The following is a 23,517-nucleotide window of genomic DNA, read 5'->3' as shown; positions in this document are numbered from 1 at the left end:
TCCATCCATATGATAGAATTTTTTTTTTTTTTTGACCACACCGTGCCACATGCAGGATCTTAGTTCCCCGACCAGGGATCAAACCCATGCCCACTGCAGTGGAAGAGTGCAGTCTTAACCACGAGACTGCCAGGGAAGTCCCTTTACAATAGAATATTACTCAAGTCATAGAAAGGAATCAAACTGACACATCACAACCTGGATGAATTTCAAAAACATTATTCTAAGTGGAAGAAGCCCGTAGCAAAAGGACACATAACATGTTATTGCACTTGTATGAAGTCCCCAGAATGGATACCTAGATTAGGAGTTGCCAGGGCCTGTGGGGAGGAGAGGGGAGGTCGTCGCTTCATGGGGACAGAGTTTCTACTTGGGATAGTAAAAGTCTGGAAATAGTGGTGACAGTCGCACAACACTGTGAAAGCACTTCAATGCCACCGAGTTGTACACTTTTAAAAACGGGGAAACAGTAAATGTTCTTACGTATATTTTACCACAATTGAAAACATAAACAGGGCTTCCCTGGAGGCGCAGTGGTTGAGAGTCTGCCTGCTAATGCAGGGGACACGGGTTCAAGCCCTGGTCCGGGAGGATCCCGCGTGCCACGGAGCGGCTGGGCCCGTAAGCCACAACTACCGAGCCTGCACTCCGCAGCGGGAGAGGCCGCGATAGTGAGAGAGGCCCGCGCACCGCGACAAAGAGTGGTCCCCACTTGCCACAACTAGAGAAAGCCCTCGCACAGAAACGAAGACCCAACACAGCAAAAATAAATAAATAAATTAAAAACATAAACAGCTGTCCTCCTCTTTAAACAGTGCATTAACAAGAACCTTCTCAACAACTGTACAGGCTGCTTCTCCCTTTGTCTAATAACTGCTCTTCCAGCCTGGCCACGGTCCTGGCCTCCACCCTCCTCCTCTGCTGTGTGGCTTGGGCACCCAGTCAGAGCTGAACCGTAACCAGTGCTTGCAGAGGATTACAGGTTTCTTGAGAGCAGGAGGCTTCAGCGAGCCCACAGGTGTCTCAGGTGAGTCCTTGAAGGACAAGGTGTTGAGGTCCCTGCGGACGCAGGAGGACTGTGCTCACAGCGCCCAACTCGGGGCTGCCGGCGCCCTTCCTTCCCATCGCCGCTCAGGCTCCTCCTCTCCCGCTTCCTGCTGGAGCCCTGGCCCCTGCCACCTGGCTGCGGACCCCGACAGGCACGGCTGCTCAGAGGCCCCATCCTAGGACGTCAGCCGGCACTCACATCATGGCACCTGAGGCACCAAGTGGCCGTCAGGGCTGAGCCCAGAGCTTCCGCCAGCCCACTGCTGCCCAGTCCCACCTCCCACAGGCCTCTGAACACATACCTTGTGTGTCCTGTCCTACAGCATGTGTCTGTGTGCCCTCCCAGGGGCCTCCTGGAAACCCAGGGACACGGCAGGTGTCCCCGTCCCCACACCAGTGGCCCCAGGCCTGCTGGGCAGCAGGACGTAAGAGGTGGGTTCGTGGAGTTCAGGGTGGGGAGCGGGGGCTCCTGCCGCAGCCCCGGGCGGCACCATGGAAGCAGATGTGGTCTCCCCAACCTAGCCCGCCTGACGCCCCCCCTTGGCCCCAGGCAGCGTGTGTCCACTCAGGCCTGCTCGAGGGCTCGTGACTCAGCCAGCCCCACACGCTGACTGGGATCTCCTGAGCCGCCTCCTCTCCTGTCTCTCTACCCACACCGCCCACACGGGAGCTTAAAGCAGAAAAGGAAGCCATGCTTTTGCTTCTCTGTTTTGTTTTGTGCTTTCCCGGCTGATGGTGTGGTGCTCCTGAGATTTTGTTCCACATCAGAGGCCCAGGCTGGGCATCTACTAACTGGAGGTGTTTGGGGTGTTCCTGGGCACAGGGTGACACAAGTGAAAATCGGCCTTCTCTGCCATGACCCCATGTTCTAATGGAGAGAGGACACAAAGCCGTGCAGGGGGCAGGCTGCCTCAGCGAGGAAGTGGCGTGGCAATCAGAGCCAGAGGCGGACCTGAGAGCAGATGATGAGCCGGGAAAGTGGGGCCGACAGCAGACGCGGGTGGGTGGCGGGGTCACATCCCCAGGGCTCCTCGCACAGCTGGCTGCTGCCCCCCAGGGTGACGCCAGGCCAGGTCCCTGCGCTGAACTGGGCAGGTCCTCCCGGGTCACCCAGAAGCCACACTGTGCCGAGCTTGGGAGGTCAGGCCATCAGAGAAGCAGAAAGCACGTGCTGAGCGAGGCAGACGGGGTCGGCGAGCTTCCGTCCAGTCCCCGCTGCCCCCCAGGACAGACGCACGTCTCCAGGTCACCCACTGGACACCTCCCACATCCCGCGAGCTTACAGCACCACTGTCCCCCTTACTTCTTTTCTGGGTAGGGCTCAAAGGACTCGTCTGAGGACTGGGTATTCTGCTTCTTATCATTTTCGTCTTCACTCAGGAAGTCTCTAGGAGAGAAGAGAGAACCTTTAGCAAAGCTCTGGGGCCGGTGACGGAGCCAGTGAAACTTCCTGTCTAAAGGCACCCTGTGGATCCCCACACTGCACGTCTTAGCTCTCCTCAAAAGGCCTAAAATTCCCAAGTCTCCAATCCCATCTCCTAACAGCAAGGGCACGCCAGCCAGGGTCACAAGCTGACGATCCCGTGTAAGCCACACTTCTCATCATGCCACCAGGACCCCGATCTCCCAAAGAGCCTCTCTACCGGGGCCCGAGGCAGGGGGAGAAGACCCTCACAAGAGGCGGGCTTCTCAGGAAGTGGGCTTTTAGAATGTCACCTCACCCCCATAACTGTGAGCACCTGCCCAGATGAGAGGTCAGCTGTCAGTCATCTCAAAGGTCACAAAGGCCAAAAAAACATCTGTACGTCTGTAACCTTTACCCTGAAGTGTGAGTCACTACACAGGCTCTGCTGGGCAGCGGACAGAGCCCAGCTGTCACACTCCCCACAGAGAAAGGCCCAAGGCTGGCTGGTGGCTACGGAACAGCCACGGCCTCCTGACCCCGGGGGAGTTTGTGGCACACACGGTGGGGTTCCTCCAGCACCTGGGTCATCCGTCACTGGCACCAAAGTCACGCTGTCCTTCTACTTGTTTGGACAAAAGTGCATCTGCAGTCCAGCCAGAGCTCGCAGGGCAGGGTGGGAAGGCTGGCTGGCGTGCGGCCTCCATCCCGAAAGGTTTGGTCTTGGAGCCCGGGGGGTGGCCCCAGGAGCAAACAGGTGCCCCTTCCAGGAAGGTTTGTTCTCCTGTAGGGAGCCTCCACCCCCACATCACCAACACATCATGATAGAGGGCCAGAGGCTGGTTTCTGTTCTAGCAATGTCTGGGGTTGGCTCAAAACTCAGGCCTTGGAGGGCGAGACAAGCGGCAGCAGCAAAGGACCAAGCCAGAGGACCATCTGAGCAGAGTAACTTCCATACCACCCTGGCCAGGCCCCCTGCAGCTCCATCAGGTCTGCGGTGCCCCGGGGACCCAGGAGCCCCCAATCAGGAACGGAAGCCTAGAAGCACCCCCCGCCGCTCCCCTCCTCCCAACAGAGAAAGCGGGGAGGCCGGCCGAGACCCAGGCTGCCGGCCCCTGGGATGGCGGAGTTTGGTTTCCAAGGAGGAATTTTAGGCTATGTAAACCCACTCTTCTCTCACCCCTCAGAAAGGTCACTGAACTCGTCTTTTACCCGATCATCCGAGGTTGGAGATGGAACCTGCTTCTCACCCAACTGCCCTGAGAAACAAAGAACAAGACTCCAGTCACCCATCACCCCCAGACAGCCAGGGGCGCTCCCCGCAAGGACGATGGGGAGCCTGGGGTCCCCCTGCCTCCAAGTCACTCACCTCCCAACCCATCCCGCACATGGGGGTGGCCCCAGCACCGGGCCACCCCCATGTCCAGCCAACAGTAGCAACACCAGCAAGCCCAGCCCCTCCCCAGGGGTTCGGATCCAGCCGCTTTGGGATGGGATGCCTTGTACTTTGTGGATGTTTTGGGACATTTAAAAAAATCACTGTTATCCAAGTACTGCAGGCACACAGTTTAGAAACGCAAGCAATTCTAAGAACTGTGCAGCACAAGTCTCTCCCCTCCAACACCAGCGTCGCCCTCACTCTGAGCCGTCCGGTGGCTGAGGGTCAGCACACGGGGCAGCCTGGTGCCCACACGGCAACAGGCGCCCACATGGAGGCCGAGGGACGCGGCCGGAAGCCAGCCTGGCCCTCCGAACACGACGTCTGCGAACAGCTGCGCCCAACCCACAGTGCCGTGGGATCGGGCCCCGAAGAAGGGGCCGCCCAGAGCAGCCTGTCCACACTGGTCCCACTGGGCGCTGGTTGAGGCCCAGGGAGAGACCTGCAGCTGGCTCAGGACAGCCTCAGACACCAACCGCCATCGGGCCCCATGAGGCCCCCGTCCTCTTCCACCCTCTGTGCCCTGGGCCCATGCAGGCTTAGAGGAAGCCTGGAGGGCAGACGAGTGTGCCGTCACAGAAAGCGCTGGAACAGGGTCCTCGGCCTCTCTGCTGTCAGATGGCCGTGAGGCGGCCCCCGGCATTACCCTGGCCCCTCCACGCACGACACTGCAGCCACCGCCCCAACACACGCTTCCTGTCGAGGGCTCTGCCTGGCCCAGGACTAGGAATCCTGGTCAGACAGCCCAGAGGCGCCTCCTACCTGGGGCCCCGCTTTGGGGGAGGCTTGGCTGAGGCGGGGGGCCCGGCCCAGGCCCCACCGGGTCGCCATCTGAAGGAGGCCGGGCTGTGTCCGTGCTGGGCAGCGTCTCGGTCTCGGCCCCGGCGGCGGTCGCTCTGCCCTGGGAGCTCTGAGGGGCAGCCCCGCTGGGGCTGGACCCCCGATGCCGGGGGAGCCCTGGGGCCAAATCCTTGTCCCACGTCCGCCTGACGCCCAAGGTGCCGTCCAGCAAGAGGGCCCCGCAGCTGGAGTCGGCGTCCATGGTGTAGTCGTGCCCTCGGTCACAGCCCCACACGGCCCGGACGATGCCACAGTACTCGGAGGACAGGGTCCTCTGGAGGCTGGGCAGGGCCCCGCAGCTGGCCGCGTGTCCGTGCACCCACCCCACCAAGCCACGCAGGCCCTGGGGGCTCGAAGCGATCAGGTCCACTGAGGAGAGGCAGAGACGCCAGCCCATGGCCGGTGAGCACGCGCACCTCCCACCCCGCCCACCCCACGCCCCGCCCTGGGGGTGCACTCACCCACACACGCTCCCTCCTCCGCCCCCGTCCGAGGCTGCACACCGAACCTGCAAAGGAGCAGCGCCGCCCACTGAGAGCAGGAGTGGGCCCGGCCGCTCCGCGTGCAGTCTGAGCCCTCTCCTCCGAGGCCGCCCACCGGGCCCCCCTGCCCACACACCCGTCGCACTGGTGCTCACGAACGTCTCCCTCACCCGCCATGATGGGCTCCCCGTGAGGAGGCTCCCACCCGGGCCGCCCTGTGCCCACGCAGCCCGCTTGTGGGGTCTCCTGCACGCCCCTAGCGAACGAGGGAGGGCGCCTACTTTGCACAAGGCTTCCGGCGGCCCGTGGGGGGGGCGTTGACTCTCTGCAGGAAAGACGTGAGGAGGCCGTGGCACTGGTAGAACTGGGTGTGGCAGTTCTTGCAGACAAACTGGGACAGAGCCGGGTCCTGGTGGACGGCCACCCCCAGGAGGCGCTGGAAGTCCCGGACAAAAACACGGTCCCCAGGGGCCGGTCTTTCTGAGCTCTCCCCAGGCGCCCTGCCAGAGATGCTGCGGAGACTCCGGGAGGAGAACTTCCCGTGACAGAGGCGACAGTGCCCCATGGCCAGGGCCCGGGCCGTTCCTGGGCAAGCACAGGAAACATGAAGTCAGGCATGCAAGATAGCTCCCAGGGGAGGCGAGGCCCACACTCCGCCAGCCTCCCAGCTCCTGGAGCAGGGCCTACCCAGACATGCCCCTTAAACACAGGCGCAGGTCTGGGCCAAAGGCAGGCCTCTGGGTCCAGTCTCCCAGGCGAATACACAGCCTTTGGGGAGAATGGCCAGTGGAGGGCCTTCCGGGCTAGAAAACCTTTCAAAGAATTCTAAATGCCTCCAAAACAAGACTTTTTTTTTTTTTTTTTTTGCTCTGTTGGGTCTTTGTTGCTGTGCGCGGCTTTCTCTAGTTGCAGCGAGCCGGGGGCGGCTCTCCGTTGCGGTGTGCGGGCTCTAGGCACACGGGCTTCGGAAATTGTGACACGTGGCCTTAGTAGTTGTGGCTTGCAGGCTCTAGAGCACAGGCTCAGTAGTTGTGGCACAAGGGCTGAGTTGCTCTGCAGCTTGTGGGATCTTCCCGGACCAGGGCTCAAACCTGTGTCCCCTGCTTTGGCAGGCAGATTCTTAACCGCTGTGCCACCAGGGAAGCCCAACAAGGCCCGTATTACTCTGATACTAAAACCAGACAAGGACACAACAAGAAAAGAAAATTACAGGCCAATATACCTAATGAACGTAGATGTAAAAATCTTCAACAAAACAACAGCAAACTGAATTCAACAATTAATTTAAAAGATCGTGGAAAAAAAAAAAAAAAAAAAGATCGTGGAGACTTCCCTGCTGGTCCAGTGGTTAAGAATCCACCTTCCAATGCAGGGCACACGGGTTCGATCCCTGGTTGGGGAACTAAGATCCCACATGCCACGGGGCAACTAAGCCCGCTTACCACAACTACTGAGCCCGGCGCCACAACTACAGAGCCCACATGCTCTGAAGCCCACGCGCCACAACTACAGAATCCACGCACTCTGGAGCCTGCATGCCACAACTAGAGAGAAGCCCGCGCGTCGCAACGAAAGAGCCCGTGTGCCACAACCAAGACCCGATGCAACCAAAAAATATGTAAGTAAAATAAATAAATAAATAAGTAAATAAAAGACCATGCACAATGATCAGTTTGGGATTTATTCCAGGGATGCAAGGCTGGCTCAACCTCCCCAACCAATCCACGTTGACACACATTAACAAAGTAAAAAATAAAAATCATACAATCATCTCAATAAATGCAGAAGAAATGTTTCACAAAATTCAACATCCATTCACAATAAAAACCTCAATAAATTGTGTACAGACAGAAAATACCACAACATAATAAAAGCCAATATATGCCAAGCCCAGAGCTAACATCACACTCAATGGTGAAGAGCTAAAAGCTTTCCTCTAAGACCAGGAACAAAGCAAGGATTGCCCACTCTCACCATTTTTATTCAACATGGTATTGGAAGTCCTGGCCAGAACAATTAGACAAGAAAAATAAAAACCACACAAATCATAAAGAAAGAACTAAAACAACCTCTATTTGCACATGATATTATATATAGAAAACTCTGTAAGACCCCACCAAGAAAACTGTTAGAATAAACAAAGTCAGTGAAGTTGCAGAATATAAAATCAGTATACAAAAATCGGCTGACTTCTAAATACTCACAAACTATTAAAAATTAAGAAAACAACCAGATTTATAATTGTGTCAAAAAGAATAAAATCCTTAGGAATAAATTTAACCAAGGAGGTGAAAGACCTGTACACTGACAACTATAAGACACTGAAGAAAGAAACTGAAAACACAAATAAAGACAGTCCATGCTCGTGGGTTGGAAGAATTAATATTGCTAAAATGTTTACACTCCCCAAAGCCATCTACTAATTTAAAGCAACCCCTATTCAAAATCCCACTGGTATTTTTCACAAAAATACAACAATCTTAAATTTATACGGAACCCCCCCAAAAAAAAAAACCATGAATAGCCAAAGCAATCCTGAGAAACAAGAACAAAGCTGGAGGCAACATTTCAAACTATATAGAGGCATGATCACGGAGGCATGACTTCAAAGTATACTACAAAGCTAGAGTAATCAAAACAGTACAGTGTTACATAAAAATACACATGTAAGCTAATAAAACAGAACAGACAGCCCAGAAATAAATTCATGTGTACAGAGCCAATTAGTTTACAACAAATGAGCCAAGAACATACAATGGGGAAAGGACAGTCTCTTCAATAAATGGTGCTGGGACTGGGAGATTGGGATTGACATATATACACTAATATGTATAAAATGGATAACTAATAAGAACCTGCTGTATAAAAAATAAAATTAAAAAAAATGGTGTTGGGAAAACTGGACAGCCATATGCAAAAGAATGAAACTAGACCACCACCTTATACCTTTCTCAAGATAAACTCAAATGTATTACAGATTTCAAAGACCTGAAAGCATAAAACTCCTTCATAGAAGAAAACATAAAGGTAAGCTCCTTGACATGGGTCTTGGAGATGACTTTTTGGATTGACACCAAAAGCAAAGGCAACAAAAGCAAAAATAAACAAATGGGCCTATGTCAAACTAAAAAGCTTCTGCACAGCAAAGGAAACCACCAACAGAATGAAAAGGCAACCTACCGAATAGGAAAAAAAGTTTGCCAATCATGTATCTGATAAGGGGTTAATAATCAAAATATGTAAAGAACTCATACAACCACTATAATAAGAGCACAAATAATCTGATTTTAAAAATGAGCAGAGGATCTGAAGAGACCTCTTCCCAAGAAGGCCACAGATAACCAACAGGTGCACGGAAAGGTGCGCAACATCACTAGTCATCAGAGAAATGCAAATTAAAACCACAATGAGATATCACTCCCACCTGTCAGAATGGCTGTCACCAAAAAAGTCAAGTAATAACAAGTGTCGGCGAGGGTAGTGGAGAAAAGTGAACCCTTGCGCACTGCTGATCGGAATGTAAATTGGTGCAGCCACTATGGAAACAGTATAGAGGTTCCTCAAAAAATTAAAAACAGAACTACTACACGGTCCAGCAATTCCAGTTCTGGGTGTTTATCCTAAGGAAATGAAAACACTAACTTGAAAAGATATATGCACCCCTATACTCACATGCAGCATTATTTATAACTGCCAAGGTCTGGGAACAACCAAAGTGTCCACCAATGGGTAAATGTTTTAAAGCAACTGTGGTACATATACACAATGGAATATTTACTCAGCCACGAAAAGGTGAGAAAATTCTGCCATTTCCAACAACATGGATGGACCTTAATGGCATTACACCAAGTAAGTCAGATGGAGAAAGATGAATACCATGTGATCTTACTAATACGTGGAATCTAAAGAAAGAAAAAATCCTGAACTAATAGTTACAGAAAACAGATTAGTGGTTGCCAGAGAAGGGGAGTGGGGTGGTGAGTGAACAGGCATGAAGTGGTCAGAAAGGTACCGACTTCCAGTTATAAGTCCTGGCATGTGCTACACAGTACGGTAACTACAGATACTTCAGCATAATACTGCGTTGTATATTTGAAAATTGCTGAGATCTTAAAAGCAGATCCTAAAAGTTTCTCATCTTAGAGAACTTAGAAGGGAAAACAACTTCTAAGTACAAAGTGGTGATGGTTGTTACCTAGTACACCTGAAACCAACATCATGTTATGTGCCAATTATACCTCAAAAAATACCCCCCCAATAAAAATGATAATAAAAAAGAAAGTTTGACGTAAATAAATAAATGCCTCCACAGCTATGGAACTTCATAAACTAAGCTGGAAACTTCATTCCTCTTCACATCACCCTCCTGCGACCAGAACTGAAAGAGCACGTCCATGCTCTAGCTTCTCCGGGGGTCTCCGGGTCTGCAAGTGTAGATGATGCCACCTCCCACTCTGCCACCGGGGGTAGGACTACACTGAGAGAGCGTGAAGTCCTTCTCGAGGGGGCAAAGGCATACACGAAGGCCAAAGCGCATATTAACGCCCCATACCGCCTGCCAGGAGGGGGGCCCCGGCACTCCTACACTTAACCTCTTAAAACCCTCTTAGTTCTGTTTTAACGAAGATGGAAGCTGAGGCCCAGACCAGATGAAGCCATTATCCGAAGAGCACAGGGCAAAACCACGACTGAAACCCAGGCCTGTCCCGACAGACGGCAGGACTTGAGCGCTAATTACTCAGTGAGCTCAGAGTCTGGCGCCGAAGGGACAGCTGTCTTGCGAAACATCACCCAGCGCAGCCTGCGGCGTCCGCCGCGGAGAACCGCCTCACCCCCTCCAGGCGGGGAGGCCTAGTCCGCTTTCTGAGGAGCCAAGGCACCCTGGGCCAGGTTGTCGCGGGGGCGGGGGCGAGCGGGTGGTTCGGGGGGCCGGGGAGTCACGGCGGGCCGGTGCTCCCCGGGGGCCGGGTGGTCGCGGAGAGGACGGGTGTTCATGGGGGGCTGGGTAGTCACCGGGAGCCGGGGGGGGGGTCGCGGGGGCACTCGGGTCTGTCACGAGGGGCCCCCCGCCCGCCGCCCCTCGAGCCCGGACGGCAGGACCCACCTGCATCGTCGGCGCCGTCCTCGCCCGCGTCCGCGCAGGCCCGCGTCGGGCCCCAGCACCAGCCGCGCAGCCACCAGAGCCGCCGCCTCGGCCACGTCGGGACCGCTGCGGGACGGGCGGCCCCGGGCACCGGCCGCCAGCCACAGCTGCCAGCCACCGGAGCTCCCGCGCTGCCGGGACACCCCCGGCGACAGGAAGCGCCCGAGCCGGTCCCGCTTCATCGCTGTGGCGGCGGCTTGAGCTCGGCCCCGGAGCTCCGCCCCGTCCGATTCCGTTCGGCCCCGCTCGGCTCCGCTCGGCTCCGCCCGGCCCCGCCCGGCCCCGCCCGGCCCTGCTCGGCCCGGCGCTCCGCCCCGTTCCTCCTCTCTCGGCCCCGCTCGGCCCCGCTCGGCCCCGCTCGGTTAGCCGGGCCAAGAGGCAGAGCTAGGTGTTGCTCTGCCCGGAGTCTCTCGTCCGCTAGGTTGGACTGTGCTCGCTCGTTCAGTTCGACTCCGCCGTTCGGCTCCGCTGGACTCACTGGCAGCGGGGCGGGGCGATGAGGGAGAGGCGGGGCGAGTGATGGGGGCGAGGAGGGTGAGGAAACAGGGATTGGACGGATTGACAGCGGGAGGGGAGTGGCGAGGAAAGGGAGGAGGGGATGGGAGAAGCGTAGCGAGGAGGGGCGGGGCGATGAGGGGAGGAGCGGACTGAGGAGGGCAGGGCAGCACTGCACGACGAGGGCAAGGGGCGGGGGCGTACGCGGTTGCCCTGTCACCGACAAGGAGTGATGGCATCGGTAGTTGCACTTACACTGTCGTGGCAACTGCGGGAGGAGGTTATTTGAGAGTTCCGTCCCCCCCACCTCCGCCCCTTCGGCTCCAGGAGCGGAGCGCGCCGCGCGTCGGGAGGCAGGGCTGCCGGAAGTGGCCTCACGTCGGTACCGCCTTTTCCGGCGGTCCGGGGCTCGGGCGGCACCCGCGCCCGCGCACGCCGCGTTCCGGTATCCGGGCCGCCCGCCCCGCCCCTCGGCCGCCACGGCCTACCCCGCCGGCGCCATGGCCGCTGCGGTCGGGGACGGCGCGGTGAAACCGCTTCAGTGCGCCATGAAGCTGGCCAACGGGGCCATCGAGCTGGACACCGGCAACCGGCCCCGGGTGAGGCGGGCGGGGGCGAGGCGGGGGCGGTAGCCGACCCGCGGCAGCCCGGTGGGCGTGGGCGAGGGCGGGGCTGCGGCGTGGGCGCCTTCAGGCCTCTCCGAAGGCTCCGGGGCGCGGGCTCGGGCTTCGGCCGTGACCTTGGACAGCTCCCGTGGGTTCCAGCCCTCAGTTTTCCCGTCTGTTCATTAAGTCGGGAATATGAGAAGAGGTGTTTTCATTTGTGAAGGGGACTCAGGAGGGTCCGTGAAGCAGCCCTCCAAAGTGTATCTGGCAGACAATCCCGTGTGTTTGTATAGTTTGGGGGCGGGCCCTGTAGCTTTAGTCAGATTTCCGAAGGGGACGGTATCCATAAGAGGTTAGCTGCGGCTTTCCAGTCGCCTTCAACGCTTGTTTGGAAGGAAATGCCGGCGGGGGAGGGGTGTGGCTTGTCTCCAAGAACGAGTGTTAATCCTAAGGGTGGCGACCGCCTGGAAAAGCCGGCTGAGTCACACCGGGCCGCCCAAGGAGGGGAGGAGGCCGCGGGTGCCTCCGAAAGGCATTCCGGTCTTCCATCCGCTGCCTTCCCCAAGTCGGGATCCTAGGGCCAGCAAATGCCCCCACAAGTCAGAAATCCTTCCCGGAACCCATTTTATCCTTATCTGAGGTGTAGACTTAAACGTGGGTAATTTGAGAACTGGGATGCAGCAAAACAAACAAAAAGCAAAGCACCATGCTATGGTTCCAAACGCCCTGAGCTCTATCAGGGAGCCCTGAACAGGGCGGCAGGGTCACCCTCTTGAAAATACTGACATTCTAGTGTCAGACTGCTGCGTGCCCAGGGAATACTTACCCTGGGGTTCGGGAAAGGATCTCCCAGAATCCGAGTCAGAAAGGCATTCTGAGATTTACAACACACTCCCTGATTCACCTTCCAAGAAATATTTTTCTAAAGCCACTGAGTGAATGGCCCCTGAGTTACACAGGAAGAGAACTTGTTGCATAGAGTGGAAAATGGCAGCACCTGCCAAGGCTCCTTACCCTGGCCCACTGACAGAACCTCCATTCCTTCCTGTACTGGAGAGAAAGGCAGTGATGCCAGCTTCAAGTCTAGAGAAGAGGGGTACTCTCCATGCCCCAGCAGAGCAGTTACCAGTGAACCGGCTCGGCCACTGCAGGTGTATCTCACAGATAAGCAGGCACCACTCTTGCTGTGTTTCCACAAGGGCACCGAGCAGGCATGATGGAATTATGCGCCTCTACTGGCCTGACCGCTGCCATTTCTCTTCCCTGGGCACAGGAGGCATATACAGAATACCTGAGGAGCGTCCACTACATCTCCCAGGTGCTGCTAGAAGAAGTGGAGACTTCCAAAGGTACAGCTCCTCCCAGGCCGGGCAGACCGTGGACAGCTTAGCCTTTGATGGGTCCCAGGGCCCCAGGCCTGGGGGTGTCCTGTGTCTTGCCTGCCGGGCCGTTAGTGGAAGGTGGACGGCTGAGCGCTCAGTAAGCATGAGCGCAGCGGGGAGCAGGAAGGGCCGGCTGCCGTGACTGAGGGGATGGAGATGGGCTGGGACGTGACCAAAGACTGGACGCTGAACCTCAGTCCAGGGACGAGTGAGCTGCACGATGGTTGAGGGCTGGGGGCAGCATCCCAGCAGAGGGCGCTGCAAAGGCCCTGAGGCGAGAGGGTGCCAGACACAAGAAGGGTAGGCAGGCTGGAGAGGGGAAGGTGCAGTTGGGGCCGGCCGGCCCTTGGGATGGGCCTGGGGTTGTTCTGCCACGAGGCGAAGCTCGTGGAGGCTTTGTGGGGAGAGGCCGGCATGGGAGCAGATCCTCCAGGAGGCTCCCACAGTGAGGACAGCAGTGGTGGGACTGCTTGGAGGTGGAAGGAGTGAAGGGCTTGGGGCATGTTCTCTAAAGATGGGCCTCACCAGACATTCTGAGCGGACAGTGAGCTGCCCGGAGTTGCGGGGGAGGGCCAGGGAGCACAGGAGGCAGTGCGGGAGGTGGCAGGAGCAGACATGAGGGAGGAATTGAGGTCTCTGTCAGGAGCACATTCTGCTCGAGGTGTCCAGCAGCCCGACAGCAGTCAGGGAGAGGTGGGAGTCTCCACCCTGGGGAGCTAGGGAGCTCAGCAGAGCTCTGGGCACTGGGAGGAGGGCACGGTGGGAGCAGCCGCGAGGGGTCGTCCTAGAGGAGAGACCTGTGAGGTCAGGGAGCCCTCAGAGAAGGGCAGGACTGAGTGGGTGAGGGCCACTGCAATGGGAGCAACGTGGCTGAACGAAGGTGTGGTGAGGGTCTGGCCGTCACGGGAGCGGGGGTGGATCAGGTCTGGTGAGGTCCAGGGGAGAGTGTCAAGGTGGCAGCTCCTACACCGTGAGTTTGCTGATAGGAGCGATTCCCAGAGGGAGTGCGGAACAGAAGTCCTCTAGCTGCACCAGGGGTGAGCTTGGACACAGCCAGGGGGCGGGAGATGGGTTTTGAAACTCTTTCTGTGAAACAGCTGTGCTGACTGCAGGGCCCACCTGGAGGAGGGGCTGTGAGTAAAGTGAAGCCGTCAGTGAGGAGAAAAGGCCCAGTTAGTTACAGAGAAGGCTCTGATGGTCCAGGCGAGAGGACAGGACAGCCACACACAGGGCCAGGAGGTAAACCCAGGGCAGATGGTCAGAGATGAGGAGGAAGTGGGCTCTCCTTTGTTTCTATCCCAGCAAGAATCTGACTAGTAATAGAGGTGATGGTGACCACCCTTCTTGTCGCTTGCTCCCCAGAAGCTGGGGAAACTGTGACCCCTGACACCTCGAAGATGCTGAAGCTGGCTGAGCAGTGTCTGGAGAGGGCCCAGTCGACAGCTGCCAAACTTGGTGGGTGTCCGGCAGAAAGCTTTCTTAGGACATCCCCACCCCCCAAGTCTGCATGTCCTTTTTTTTTTTTAATTAATTAATTTTTTGGCCGCGTTGGGTCTTCATTGCTGTGCACACGCTTTCTCTAGTTGCAGTGGGTGGGGGCTACTCTTTGTTGCAGTGCGCGGACTTCTCATTGCAGTGGCTTCTCTTTGTTGCGGAGCACAGACTCTAGGCACACAGGCTCAGTGGTTGTGGCTCGCGGGCCTTAGAGCGCAGGCTCAGTAGTTGTGGCACATGGGTTTAGTTGCTCCACAGCACATGGGATCTTCCCGGACCAGGGCTCAAACCCGTGTCCCCTGCATTGGCAGGCGGATTCTTAACCACTGAGCCACCAGGGAAGTCCCAAGTCTGCATCTCCTTTGTGGAATGTCAGGCCCCTGTGCAGACCCTTGGCTACGTATGTCTTACAGGGAAAACATGCCTGAGGCCAGCCATGCCTGTGGCTGCCCCCGTCCCCTCTCCTACCAGCCGACACCGCCGAGTGTACTCAGATGAGGGAGGGAAGCTCTCTCCATTTCTGCCGCCTGAGATCTTCCAGAAGCTTCAGGCTGTAGAGTCACAAAGCTCTAAGAAGTAAGATGGGTCAGAACAGAAGGTGGGCTAAGCCTGGGTTTACAGGCAAAGTGAGCTAACCATGGTGGATTTAGTCAAAAGGGATCCCAGAATGGAAATACCTGGTGCCTGGCAGAAACAAATGCAAATTGTCTCTGGAGCAAAGCACCTTCAACTTTCATAAAATGAGTGGTACATAGTCAAAGATAACCAAGCACAGAAAGAATCAAGAAACTAAACGAGAGGTAGCAGAAACAGACTTGTAAAGTCTTCAGATAGAGTTATGGGACACGGATTATAATACAATCACGCTTTCTGTATTTAGAGAAATAAAAAACAAGTTTGAAAATACCTGCAGGGAACAAGAAGCTATAAAATCTGACTTATAATAGGGGTCAAATAGAATTTATAATAGGGGTCAAATAAGAACCAAGTAGAAACAAAAATACTGAAATTATTTTTAAACACTAATCAGAAACGACAACAAATTATATCCTCCTGTAAACATACACACATGCACACAAAAAGAAGGGGACAAGTTTAAAACAGCAGAGTAGACCCAGCTGAAGACAGAATTAGAGAATTGGATAAAAGGTTAAAAGATACCCTGAATGGCGCACACACACAAAAAGACATGGAAGGTCTAAGGGGTTATTGGAATTCCAAAGAAAGATGAGAAAGAAAATGCGAGAGGAGCGTTACTTGAGGAGATGAGAAGCAATTTTCTAGAACTGGTGAAAGACACTGAGACACAGATGCCAGAATCCCAGCAGGATAAGCAAGAGGATGGGCTCTTCCTGCTGCTGCTGCTGCCAGGCCTTGAGCCACAGCTACACCCTGTCTCTCCAAGTGCAGTTCTGGGCAGGGCCAGGCACCAGACTTCCATCTCAGTATAGTCTTGTGTCCCCACGACTTACCTCCTCCCACCCATGAAAGCAGGAAGACGTGGGACCATAAGTTTTGATGGTGAGGGGCTGTCGGTGGCTGTTACCAAGTAGCTGCGAAACACCCCCCACCCCTACCCCTCTTTCATGGGTTGCAAACTAATCTAGCTGTTTGGCTCACATGGTGGTGCCTTCACAGAGTTTCATGCTGTTAATAAACACATGTGACTGGTGTGCATAAAGGTCTGGAATCCAGGCAGTAGGGCCATGTTTCAAGGAGGCAGGTGTCTCCCGCCCACCCCAGACCTCCTCCCTCCTTTACATTCCTGCCTGCCCCCATCACCACCTCCTCACCTTCCGGTCTCAGGGCAGGGCCAGGAAGGGACCTCAGGTGACCAGAGCGTTCCTGGGCTTCCTGGAGCCTGGACAGCAGCTTGTCACCATTCCAGGGAGCTGACACCCCTGGAGGAGGCCTCCCTGCAGAATCAGAAGCTGAAGGCTGCCTATGAGGCCAGGATGGCCCGTCTGGACCCCAGCCAGGCCGTGCAGAAGACATCCCTGGTGAGCGGAGTCCAGGAGGGTCTGGACTGAGGGCCGCGGGGGCAGTAGGCCTTACTCCATCCTTCCCGTCCTAGACCCTGTCCCTGCAGCGACACATGATGGAGAACCTGGTGATCGCTAAAGCCCGGGAGAAGACAGTATCCTTTCCGTCCATCCTTAGTGTGCAGAGGCTTCAGCTGAGGGAGGGGACAGGGAAGTAAAGATGCCAGCGTTCAGGTGTGGAAACAGAGTTCCTCCAGTTTCGGAGACACTTGTCCTCAGTGGGTGGTTCCTGCCCAGCCCCGCTTCCTCTTGCCTCCCGGCCTTTGCACAGGCCACCCTGCCCCTCCCAGCACCCACAGACTCCTCTCCACCCCTCAGGTCGACTAGGACTTGCCTTCCCTCCCCGAGCGGGCCTGTCCTCTGGCCCAGCCCCTCCTCCCACCCATCCCAACGGGCCCCGTGTCCGGCAGGGCGCTGGGACGCCGGGGGGTTCGTGCACGCCGCGTCAGAAGGGCCTTGACTCTGCCGCCCCAGCTGCAGAGGAAGATGGAGGAGCGCCGGCTGCGGCTCCAGGAGGCCGCCAACAGGTGCGCCTCCGCCTTCGGTCCCGGGACTACTGGGGGGGCCAGGTGGGGACTCCCGTGCCCGCCTGTCCAGCCCTGAGGCCCTCAGACCTGTCCTTTCTCCCAGGAGGTTCTGCAGCCAGGTTGCCCTGAGCCCCGAGGACCGGGAGCAGCGGGCCCTCTACAGCCGCCATCCTCGAGTACGAGCAGGACCACGTGAGTGCGCGGGGCTGGGAGTCCGCAGGGAGGCCTGGGCCCCTGGGCGCGGCCTTGGCTTGGGAGGAGGGGCTTCCCGCGAGCTCTCCCCCAGGGTCTCCTGTCCTGCAGGACTGGCCAAAGCGCTGGAAAGGCCAAGCTCAAGAGGAGGTCCGGGGGACCTGTCCCTGGTGACCAGCCTGGTCTCCCACCTGCTCAGTAGTACCGGCCGTCGGCCCCTCCCCCGGCTGCAGGCTGACGGCGGAGGGAAAGGGATTAAGAAGGAGAGAGGAGCGAGGCAGTCCTGGGAGTGACCGCACGGGCAGCAGGCCACGCTGGCTCTCTCGGAGGGCCCCCGCCTGTGACCCCGGGGTCTGCTGTCCGCGGATGGCCTTTCACGGGCCTCCTGGCTTCTCAGAAGGGCGGGACAGGCCTTACCAGCAACATTTAGCCGCGAGGACTAGTCCCATGCGTCCTTCTCTGAAATCCTCACGGCGGGGCCACGTGGCCGTTGGGGTGGGGGTTGGGTGAGGGCCCTCGTCAGGGCTGGCGGGCCTTCTCAGCCCCCGGCTGTCACCCCAGCGAGGGACTGCAGCCCCAGCCCGACCGGGGCTGCCTTCACAACACTGCCTCTCCCCCTACTCACAGCGTCCCCGACCACCCCATCTCGCAGCTCCTGAAGAAGCTCCAGTGCGCCGTGTACCGGGCGCTGTACCCCATCGTGAGCAGGGGCGCTGCCTCGGCCCTGGGCTGCCGTTCCCTGCCCCCCGACGCCGACGGGCTGCTGGCTCCTGGAAGCCGGCGGCTCCGGCCCTCTCAGAGCCTCTACTGCATGCCCTCCCCCCCGGAGCCCAGCCCAGCCCAAAGGCCCACAGACGGCGCCTCCCACCAGCACCCCATCCCCCCACCCCACCCCGGCAACCCGGACAGAGGGGCAGATGGCAGCCCCGCGGGGCCTCCCTCACCCCTGGCGGACACTTCATCCGACCTGCCGGGCAACGACAGCTCCTTCGGGGACCTGGAACAGTTCTTGGCTACTCCTGAGAGGAGGGGCCGGGGCCCTGGGGGGCAGCCTGAGCCCCAGCCCCCAGGGGTGAGGAAGGGGCCGTTGCTAGAGCAGCTGAAGGGCACCGTGCAGGACATACACGACGCCATCGGTGAGGTCCGCGCCACAGGCCGGGTGGGTGGTGGGGGAACTGCGCTGTCCGAAGCCCACATCCTCGGAAAGCTTGTCAGAGGCCTGGGATGGGCCCGGTCCGGTGGAGCCTTCCTGTGGGTGGCATCCAGGCCGGCCCTGGTCTGCAGAGCCCTCCCCTGGGGCCACGTGTCCAGTTCAGCAGAGAGGCACACACCCTGCCCAGAGAGCAGCTGGGGCTGGCAGTGGCCAGGGTCTCCCTCCATCCCTGGCTGTCTCCTCACGGGGCCACATAGGGAGGACAGCCGGGTCCATTTCAGTCTTGTGTTTGGGGGAGGGTCTGCTGTCAGGGCCTCTGGCTGCCAGGTGGTCCTAGCTGCCCCATTAGGTCCGACCCCCAACCTTCCAAACCCAGGGTTCTAGGTCTGTGCGGCCTGGTGGCGGCTCATCTTAGGTTTTTCCATTTTGAGAAGCGTGTGTGTGTTCCATAAGGAGCCCAGGGTGGCAGGGGACTTCACATCCCTTCCAAGGAGGAAGGCTGTGAGGGTTTCCTGAGAACCAGCGAGAGGCCCAGCAGTCAGGGGCCTGTGTTGTCTGGGAGACTCTGGGTGAGCACCCCTTCCTCCCCGGTGGGGGGCGGGTTCCTTCATCTCCCTGGGCCTCAGATTTCTTGTCTTCAGATATGCTTCTGACGGTCCTCTGGGTGCCCCAGTTTGGGGTACAGACCCTTTTCAGAAAGAAGCTGTCTATGCCCTCCCTTCCAGGCTTGTCTCCTTGGGCCCCTGGCGGAGCTGCATATGACCCTGTGACCCCCTAGGGATGAGGGCCCTGACTCCCTGCACCGACCTGGGCCGTAGCGTTTAGAAGTGGGGGGAGGCAGGGCCAGGCAGAGCCCCTCCTGCTGAGCCGGGAAGCTACCTGTGGCTCTGCCCATCCCAAGCCTGGCTCTGGGGCAGCGGGGAGGGGCAGGCAGGTGGGGACCCTACCTGGGCACCCCAGGTTGGCTGCGGGTGGGAGAGGCCTCCAGGGGCCGCCAGCGGGGCTAGAGGTCCCAGCTGTCCCCACAGTGCCTCTGTACCGGCTCTGCTCCCGGCAGACAGGCTGCTCTCGCTGACCCTCCTGGCTTTTGAAGGCCTGAACACGGCCGCCTCCAAAGACCGCTGCTTGGCCTGCATCGAGGAGCCCTTCTTCTCCCCGCTGTGGCCCCTGCTGCTGGCTGTGTACAGGTACGGCCCCGCCACGTGTGCGTCCCTGAGCTGCCTTCCTCCCACGCCGCCTCAGGTGTTGCGCGTGTGCAGGCGGTGCCACGCGCACCCTCCCACGGCTCGGGGCGTGGCCAGCTTTCCCCAGCCCCGCCCCTGTCCCCTCCCGGGCGGGGCCCTGGGCCGCTGAGCCTGGCCCCTCTCTGCCCCAGGAGCGTTCACCGCCTGCGGGAGGCCGCCCTGAGCAGGAGCATGGAGCTGTACGGGAACGCGCCCCCGGCGGCCGTCGGCGTCCCCACCAAGCTCCTCCCCCGGGACCCCGAGGCCACAGCGGGCGGCGCCTACCCGTATTGTGCTGCCGCCCAGGAGCTGGGGCTGCTGGTCCTGGAGAGCTGCCCCCAGAAGAAGCTGGAGTGCATTGGTGAGGGGGGACGGTTTGGTTGGGAGGAAAGGGAGAAGGGAGTCAGATGAGACAGAGTCGAGTCCCGTCCCGGAGGGCGACTGGAGTCTGCGCCTTCAGCCCTCGGCGGCAGGCCCTTCTCCAGTCCGGGGGGTGTGTGTCCCGTGAGACATGAGTGGTGGTGGTCCAGGCTCTGCCCAGACCTGCACGCGATGGGGGTGGGGCGGCGCCCGGGGCCGTACCGGGACGAGGTCCCCAGCCCCTCACCCGAAGCCTGGCTTCTGCGACGCAGTGCGGGCCCTGCGGGTCACCTGTGCCTGCGCGGAGGACTACTCCCGGGCTCGCGAGGCTGCGCCCCAGCCGGGCATCGCCGCCATGTGAGTCACCAGGAGGCCGCGGCCTGTGGTGGGGACTGGGCGGGAGGGGCTGCCTTCAGAGGCCAGGGGAGCGGGAACCCTGCCACCCAGGCCCCGGCCCCGGCGCCTCGGGTTCCCGCCCGGCGCCTGGCCCTGCTTCTCCTTGAGGAGAGTGCGGCCCATTTCCACCAAAGACCCCGGGCTCCAGCCCTGCTGACGACGCGGTCCGGCCCCTCGCTAACCCGGTGGCGTGTGCCCCCATCAGGTGCATGCTTGGGGAAGCCGCCCCGGTCCTGTCCTGGGGAAGAGCCCGTCCCCTGTGCCGAGCCCCAGCCTGGGGTTCCTGCACTGCCCCTGCCCCAGCCTCCTGAGGTGGGCAGGGGTCTTCCCCACCTGGGTTTCTGCCTTATTCTCACCTGCACCAGCCTGTAGCCAGCAGCCTGCCCTGGCCCTGGCGCCCACCTGGGGCTGGCGACCCTCACCCTGTGCCAGAGACTGGGGTCACCCTGAAAGCACCTGTCCTTGCAGCCAGCTGGGTGGGCTGCGGGGTCAGGCCGGGGGACCCACCTCGCTCTCACCGGCCACCATCACTATTGTACCATCTGGTCTCCGAAAAAGTTGCAGCAGGTGAAAGGGCCCCAGAACTGAAAGCATTTCCGAGTCCCAGCTGCAACCCCACGCTAGCGCTCTCTCTCTCCTCAGGACATCCAAGGAGCGGGTGGGGGGGGGTCGCTGTGTGTCCCTGCAGGTGTGTGGCACCCAGGGAGGTGGGGGCAGGAGTCCCTGGTTGGTCATCAGGTTCAAACCAGTATGCCTCTGTGCTCCTCGCCAAAAGTACTGGCCCGTGGGCCCTTCGCCAGGGTTTTGAGCATCCCCCAGGGCCTCCCTCCCTCACTTAGGTGCCTCTTGGGGAGGGTCTGGGGTACCTGGAGTGGTACGTGAGTGACCCTGATCCCAGGAGTGAGCAGGCTGCCTGGGACACGAGCTATGCTCTCTGTCCTCCCGTCCCAGGGCTCGGGCCAGCTCACGGGAGAGCTTCATTGTGGGGCCTCCCTGGTCCAGCCCTGGGCTCTGCGGCACAGGGTCCCCGTCAGGGTGGCCTCAGCGATCCCGGCTGGTCTCTTGTCACGCTGACCCAAGCCCACCCCCAGCCCCCTGAGGCCGGTGGGCAGGAGAGGCACGGGGATAGCATCCAGCAAGCCCAAAGCTGCTCCAGGGACCTAGCTGGGAGGCTTCAGGGCTGTGGGGACTGAGCAGCGCCCCCGGTCCCTGGAGCCTCCTGGCCGGCTCTGCGTCTCCCCAACAGTGGCGCCGACGACCTGCTGCCCATCCTGTCCTTTGTGGCGCTGAGGAGTGGCCTCCCCCAGCTGGTGTCGGAGTGTGCAGCCCTGGAGGAGTTCATCCACGAGAGGTGGGAGCCTAGGGCCAGCGTGGGGGCTGAGCTCGTGCTCCCACCCATGCACGGGGCCCACGGCCCCTCTCCCTGCCCCTCACCCAGCACACCGCCCAGAGGAGCCAGGGGGCCATCCCCTGAGCAGCGTCTGCCTGGGGAGTGGGCCGTCCCCCAGCCCAGCGCCCTGACAGCCCGTGGGACCTCAGCATCCAGGTTCTGCCCCGCAAGGGCAGGTGCCCCTTCCAGAATGTCGGGGTCTCCTTGCACCCCTCCAGTGACAGGTGCTTGTGCCACCTCCGTGCAGGTACCTGATCGGAGAGGAGGGTTACTGCCTGACGTCGCTGCAGAGCGCCCTGAGCTACGTGGAGCTGCTGCCCCGGCGGGCCCTGGGCAAGTAGCAGAGGACGGGCTGGCCAAGGACTGGCCCAGAGGCACCTGCATGGGGCAGTGGGCTGGCCGAGGCGGGGCTCTCGCCCCCGCCTGACATCAGCCCCTAGGGCTCAAGGAGGCCCCTCTGCTCCGGATAGGATGGGGCTGACCCGAGTCAGCTCCCAGGAACCAGGCCCTTCTCTTTCCTGTCCCCACCTGTGAGAGGCCCCGTGCAGGGAAAACTGGGCGCCCCTGGGGCCTGCACACTCCAACAGCTCAGTCCGCTGACACCCTGCAGGCCCCCGCACGCCCAAGGACAGAGGGGCCGTGGGCCTGACCGAGGGCAGGTCTGCTTCTCTCCCTTCCCGTCCCCCGTGACACGCGGAGCTCCCTGAGCCAGGTTCTTGTCTGAGTCGAGAAGAGAGCCTGTCACCCCACAAGAGGCCTGGGGCCCAGGTGGGTTTAGACTGTGCTGTTTATTGGTCACTGACCACTCTGTCCTGGAGACCCAGGTGTCCCCAGGGCACCCGCCCATGTGTGGGAGCTCTGAGCCACACTCCCACCCTTGGTAATGGGCACGGACATCCTGAGACCCCTGGCGAATCCCCACCCCCACTCAGCCACTTCAGGGTCGGTGTGAACCCAAGGGTTGGCGCCTGCCAGGAGCCCCACCACCTGCCCACCCTGACTGTTACAGGCCGCTGGGCAACCACTGACCCAGCTGGAAATAAAGAGGTCACTGGTGTCTCCGTCAGCGCGGCTCACCTGCTCCCCGTCCCACTGGCCGGGCGGAGGACTGGGCAGCACAGCCACTCCCAGCCAACCAGCCAGAGCCAGAGGGTCCCAGAGGCCCCTGGGGCCATCGCCAAGCCCAGCCCGCCTCCCAGACCTCTGCCCAGGAGTGGGATCCGTGGGGCTGCTCCTTCTAGCACTGGACACACTCTGGGGGGCCTAGCAGGTTGGCAGGGTCAGAGGTCATCACTGGGCAGGATCTGAGCCCGGACCACTCCTCCCGAAGGGTTCCCAGGAGTCATGTTGCTCTCCAGGTGGGCAACACACGCAGGTGGCCCGGCCCCAGCCCCAGGCAGCATCTGTCACCATGGCAGAAAGTGGTGTGGGAGCAGCGTGTGGGTCCCTGGGGAAGGCCCAGCTGGACCTGACTGTGTGTTCTGTGCACGCAGTGTCCCAAGGCTGTGCGGGAACCTCGTGAGGAAAGTGAGGCACAGAAGGGGAAACGCCTTCTCCAGGCCACAGCTCCCGGTGGCAGAGCTCTCTTCGAGCCCAGCAGGTTGACTCCGGAGGCCAGAGGGGGCCGGGGACGTGACCCCAAGGGAAGGCCAACCCGAGTTCCGGGGGCAGCTGCCTCTTTCGGGAGCCTTTGTGGGCAGGGGTCCCCTGCCCACCAGCACCCCAGGAACGACAGGCAGGCACCCGCCTGCTCACCCTGCCCTCAAAGCTCTCAGTCCTTGAGTCCCTGCCCTCTCCAAAGGAAGCCCTCCAGTCCTGGACACGAGGCCCAGCCAGCCATGAAGCCTGGGGAGGATGACCCCCCTGCTCCAGGCCTTGGCGGTCTCAAGGATAGGATTTTAAGCCC

General features: G+C 59.5%; 2 protein-coding genes across 9 annotated transcripts in view; one reads left to right on the top strand and one right to left on the bottom strand.

The window, feature by feature from the left end:
- The window catches only part of ZNF276 (zinc finger protein 276), a 16,242-nt gene extending 5,324 nt beyond the window's left edge, over positions 1 to 10,918 (bottom strand). Inside the window, 7 exon segments of the mRNA XM_032611936.1 lie at positions 2,351 to 2,434; positions 3,630 to 3,708; positions 4,650 to 5,096; positions 5,189 to 5,235; positions 5,491 to 5,794; positions 10,314 to 10,380; positions 10,382 to 10,918. Of these exon segments, the coding sequence (XP_032467827.1) occupies positions 2,351 to 2,434; positions 3,630 to 3,708; positions 4,650 to 5,096; positions 5,189 to 5,235; positions 5,491 to 5,794; positions 10,314 to 10,380; positions 10,382 to 10,534 (1,181 nt within the window). The 5' untranslated portion in view covers positions 10,535 to 10,918.
- VPS9D1 (VPS9 domain containing 1) lies at positions 5,804 to 23,517 on the top strand. Of its 8 annotated transcripts, none has more exons than XM_032611935.1 (17): positions 11,382 to 11,446; positions 12,726 to 12,801; positions 13,932 to 14,073; positions 14,200 to 14,289; positions 14,742 to 14,904; positions 16,217 to 16,328; positions 16,403 to 16,465; positions 16,845 to 16,897; positions 17,001 to 17,089; positions 17,201 to 17,285; positions 17,714 to 18,225; positions 19,300 to 19,429; positions 19,618 to 19,826; positions 20,098 to 20,182; positions 21,468 to 21,572; positions 21,859 to 21,944; positions 23,105 to 23,517. In XM_032611935.1, the coding sequence occupies exons 4-17, from the start codon at positions 14,232 to 14,234 to the stop codon at positions 23,131 to 23,133; spliced, it is 1,779 nt and encodes a 592-aa protein (XP_032467826.1). In that variant the 5' UTR covers positions 11,382 to 11,446; positions 12,726 to 12,801; positions 13,932 to 14,073; positions 14,200 to 14,231; the 3' UTR covers positions 23,134 to 23,517. The 8 variants fall into 8 exon arrangements, 7 of the variants coding, with proteins under 7 accessions (XP_032467825.1, XP_032467823.1, XP_032467822.1 ...); XM_032611933.1 differs by having other exon boundaries at positions 14,197 to 14,289; XM_032611934.1 differs by lacking the exons at positions 11,382 to 11,446; positions 13,932 to 14,073 and adding an exon at positions 5,804 to 10,099.

This window comes from Phocoena sinus, chromosome 19 (genome assembly GCF_008692025.1).
Source record: "Phocoena sinus isolate mPhoSin1 chromosome 19, mPhoSin1.pri, whole genome shotgun sequence".
Lineage (NCBI taxonomy): Eukaryota > Metazoa > Chordata > Mammalia > Artiodactyla > Phocoenidae > Phocoena > Phocoena sinus.
Note: the sequence above shows the minus strand (reverse complement) of the source record. Positions and strands in the feature narration are given on the sequence as shown.

Bases quoted from the DNA above. Each gene is read 5' to 3' on its own strand.
- VPS9D1 (XM_032611930.1), top strand. From the start codon at position 11,348: ATGGCCGCTGCGGTCGGGGACGGCGCGGTGAAACCGCTTCAGTGCGCC. The intron at 16,466-16,844 runs GTATCCTTTCCG...CTGCCGCCCCAG, and splicing joins CTAAAGCCCGGGAGAAGACA to CTGCAGAGGAAGATGGAGGA. The intron at 18,226-19,299 runs GTGAGGTCCGCG...TGCTCCCGGCAG, and splicing joins GGACATACACGACGCCATCG to ACAGGCTGCTCTCGCTGACC.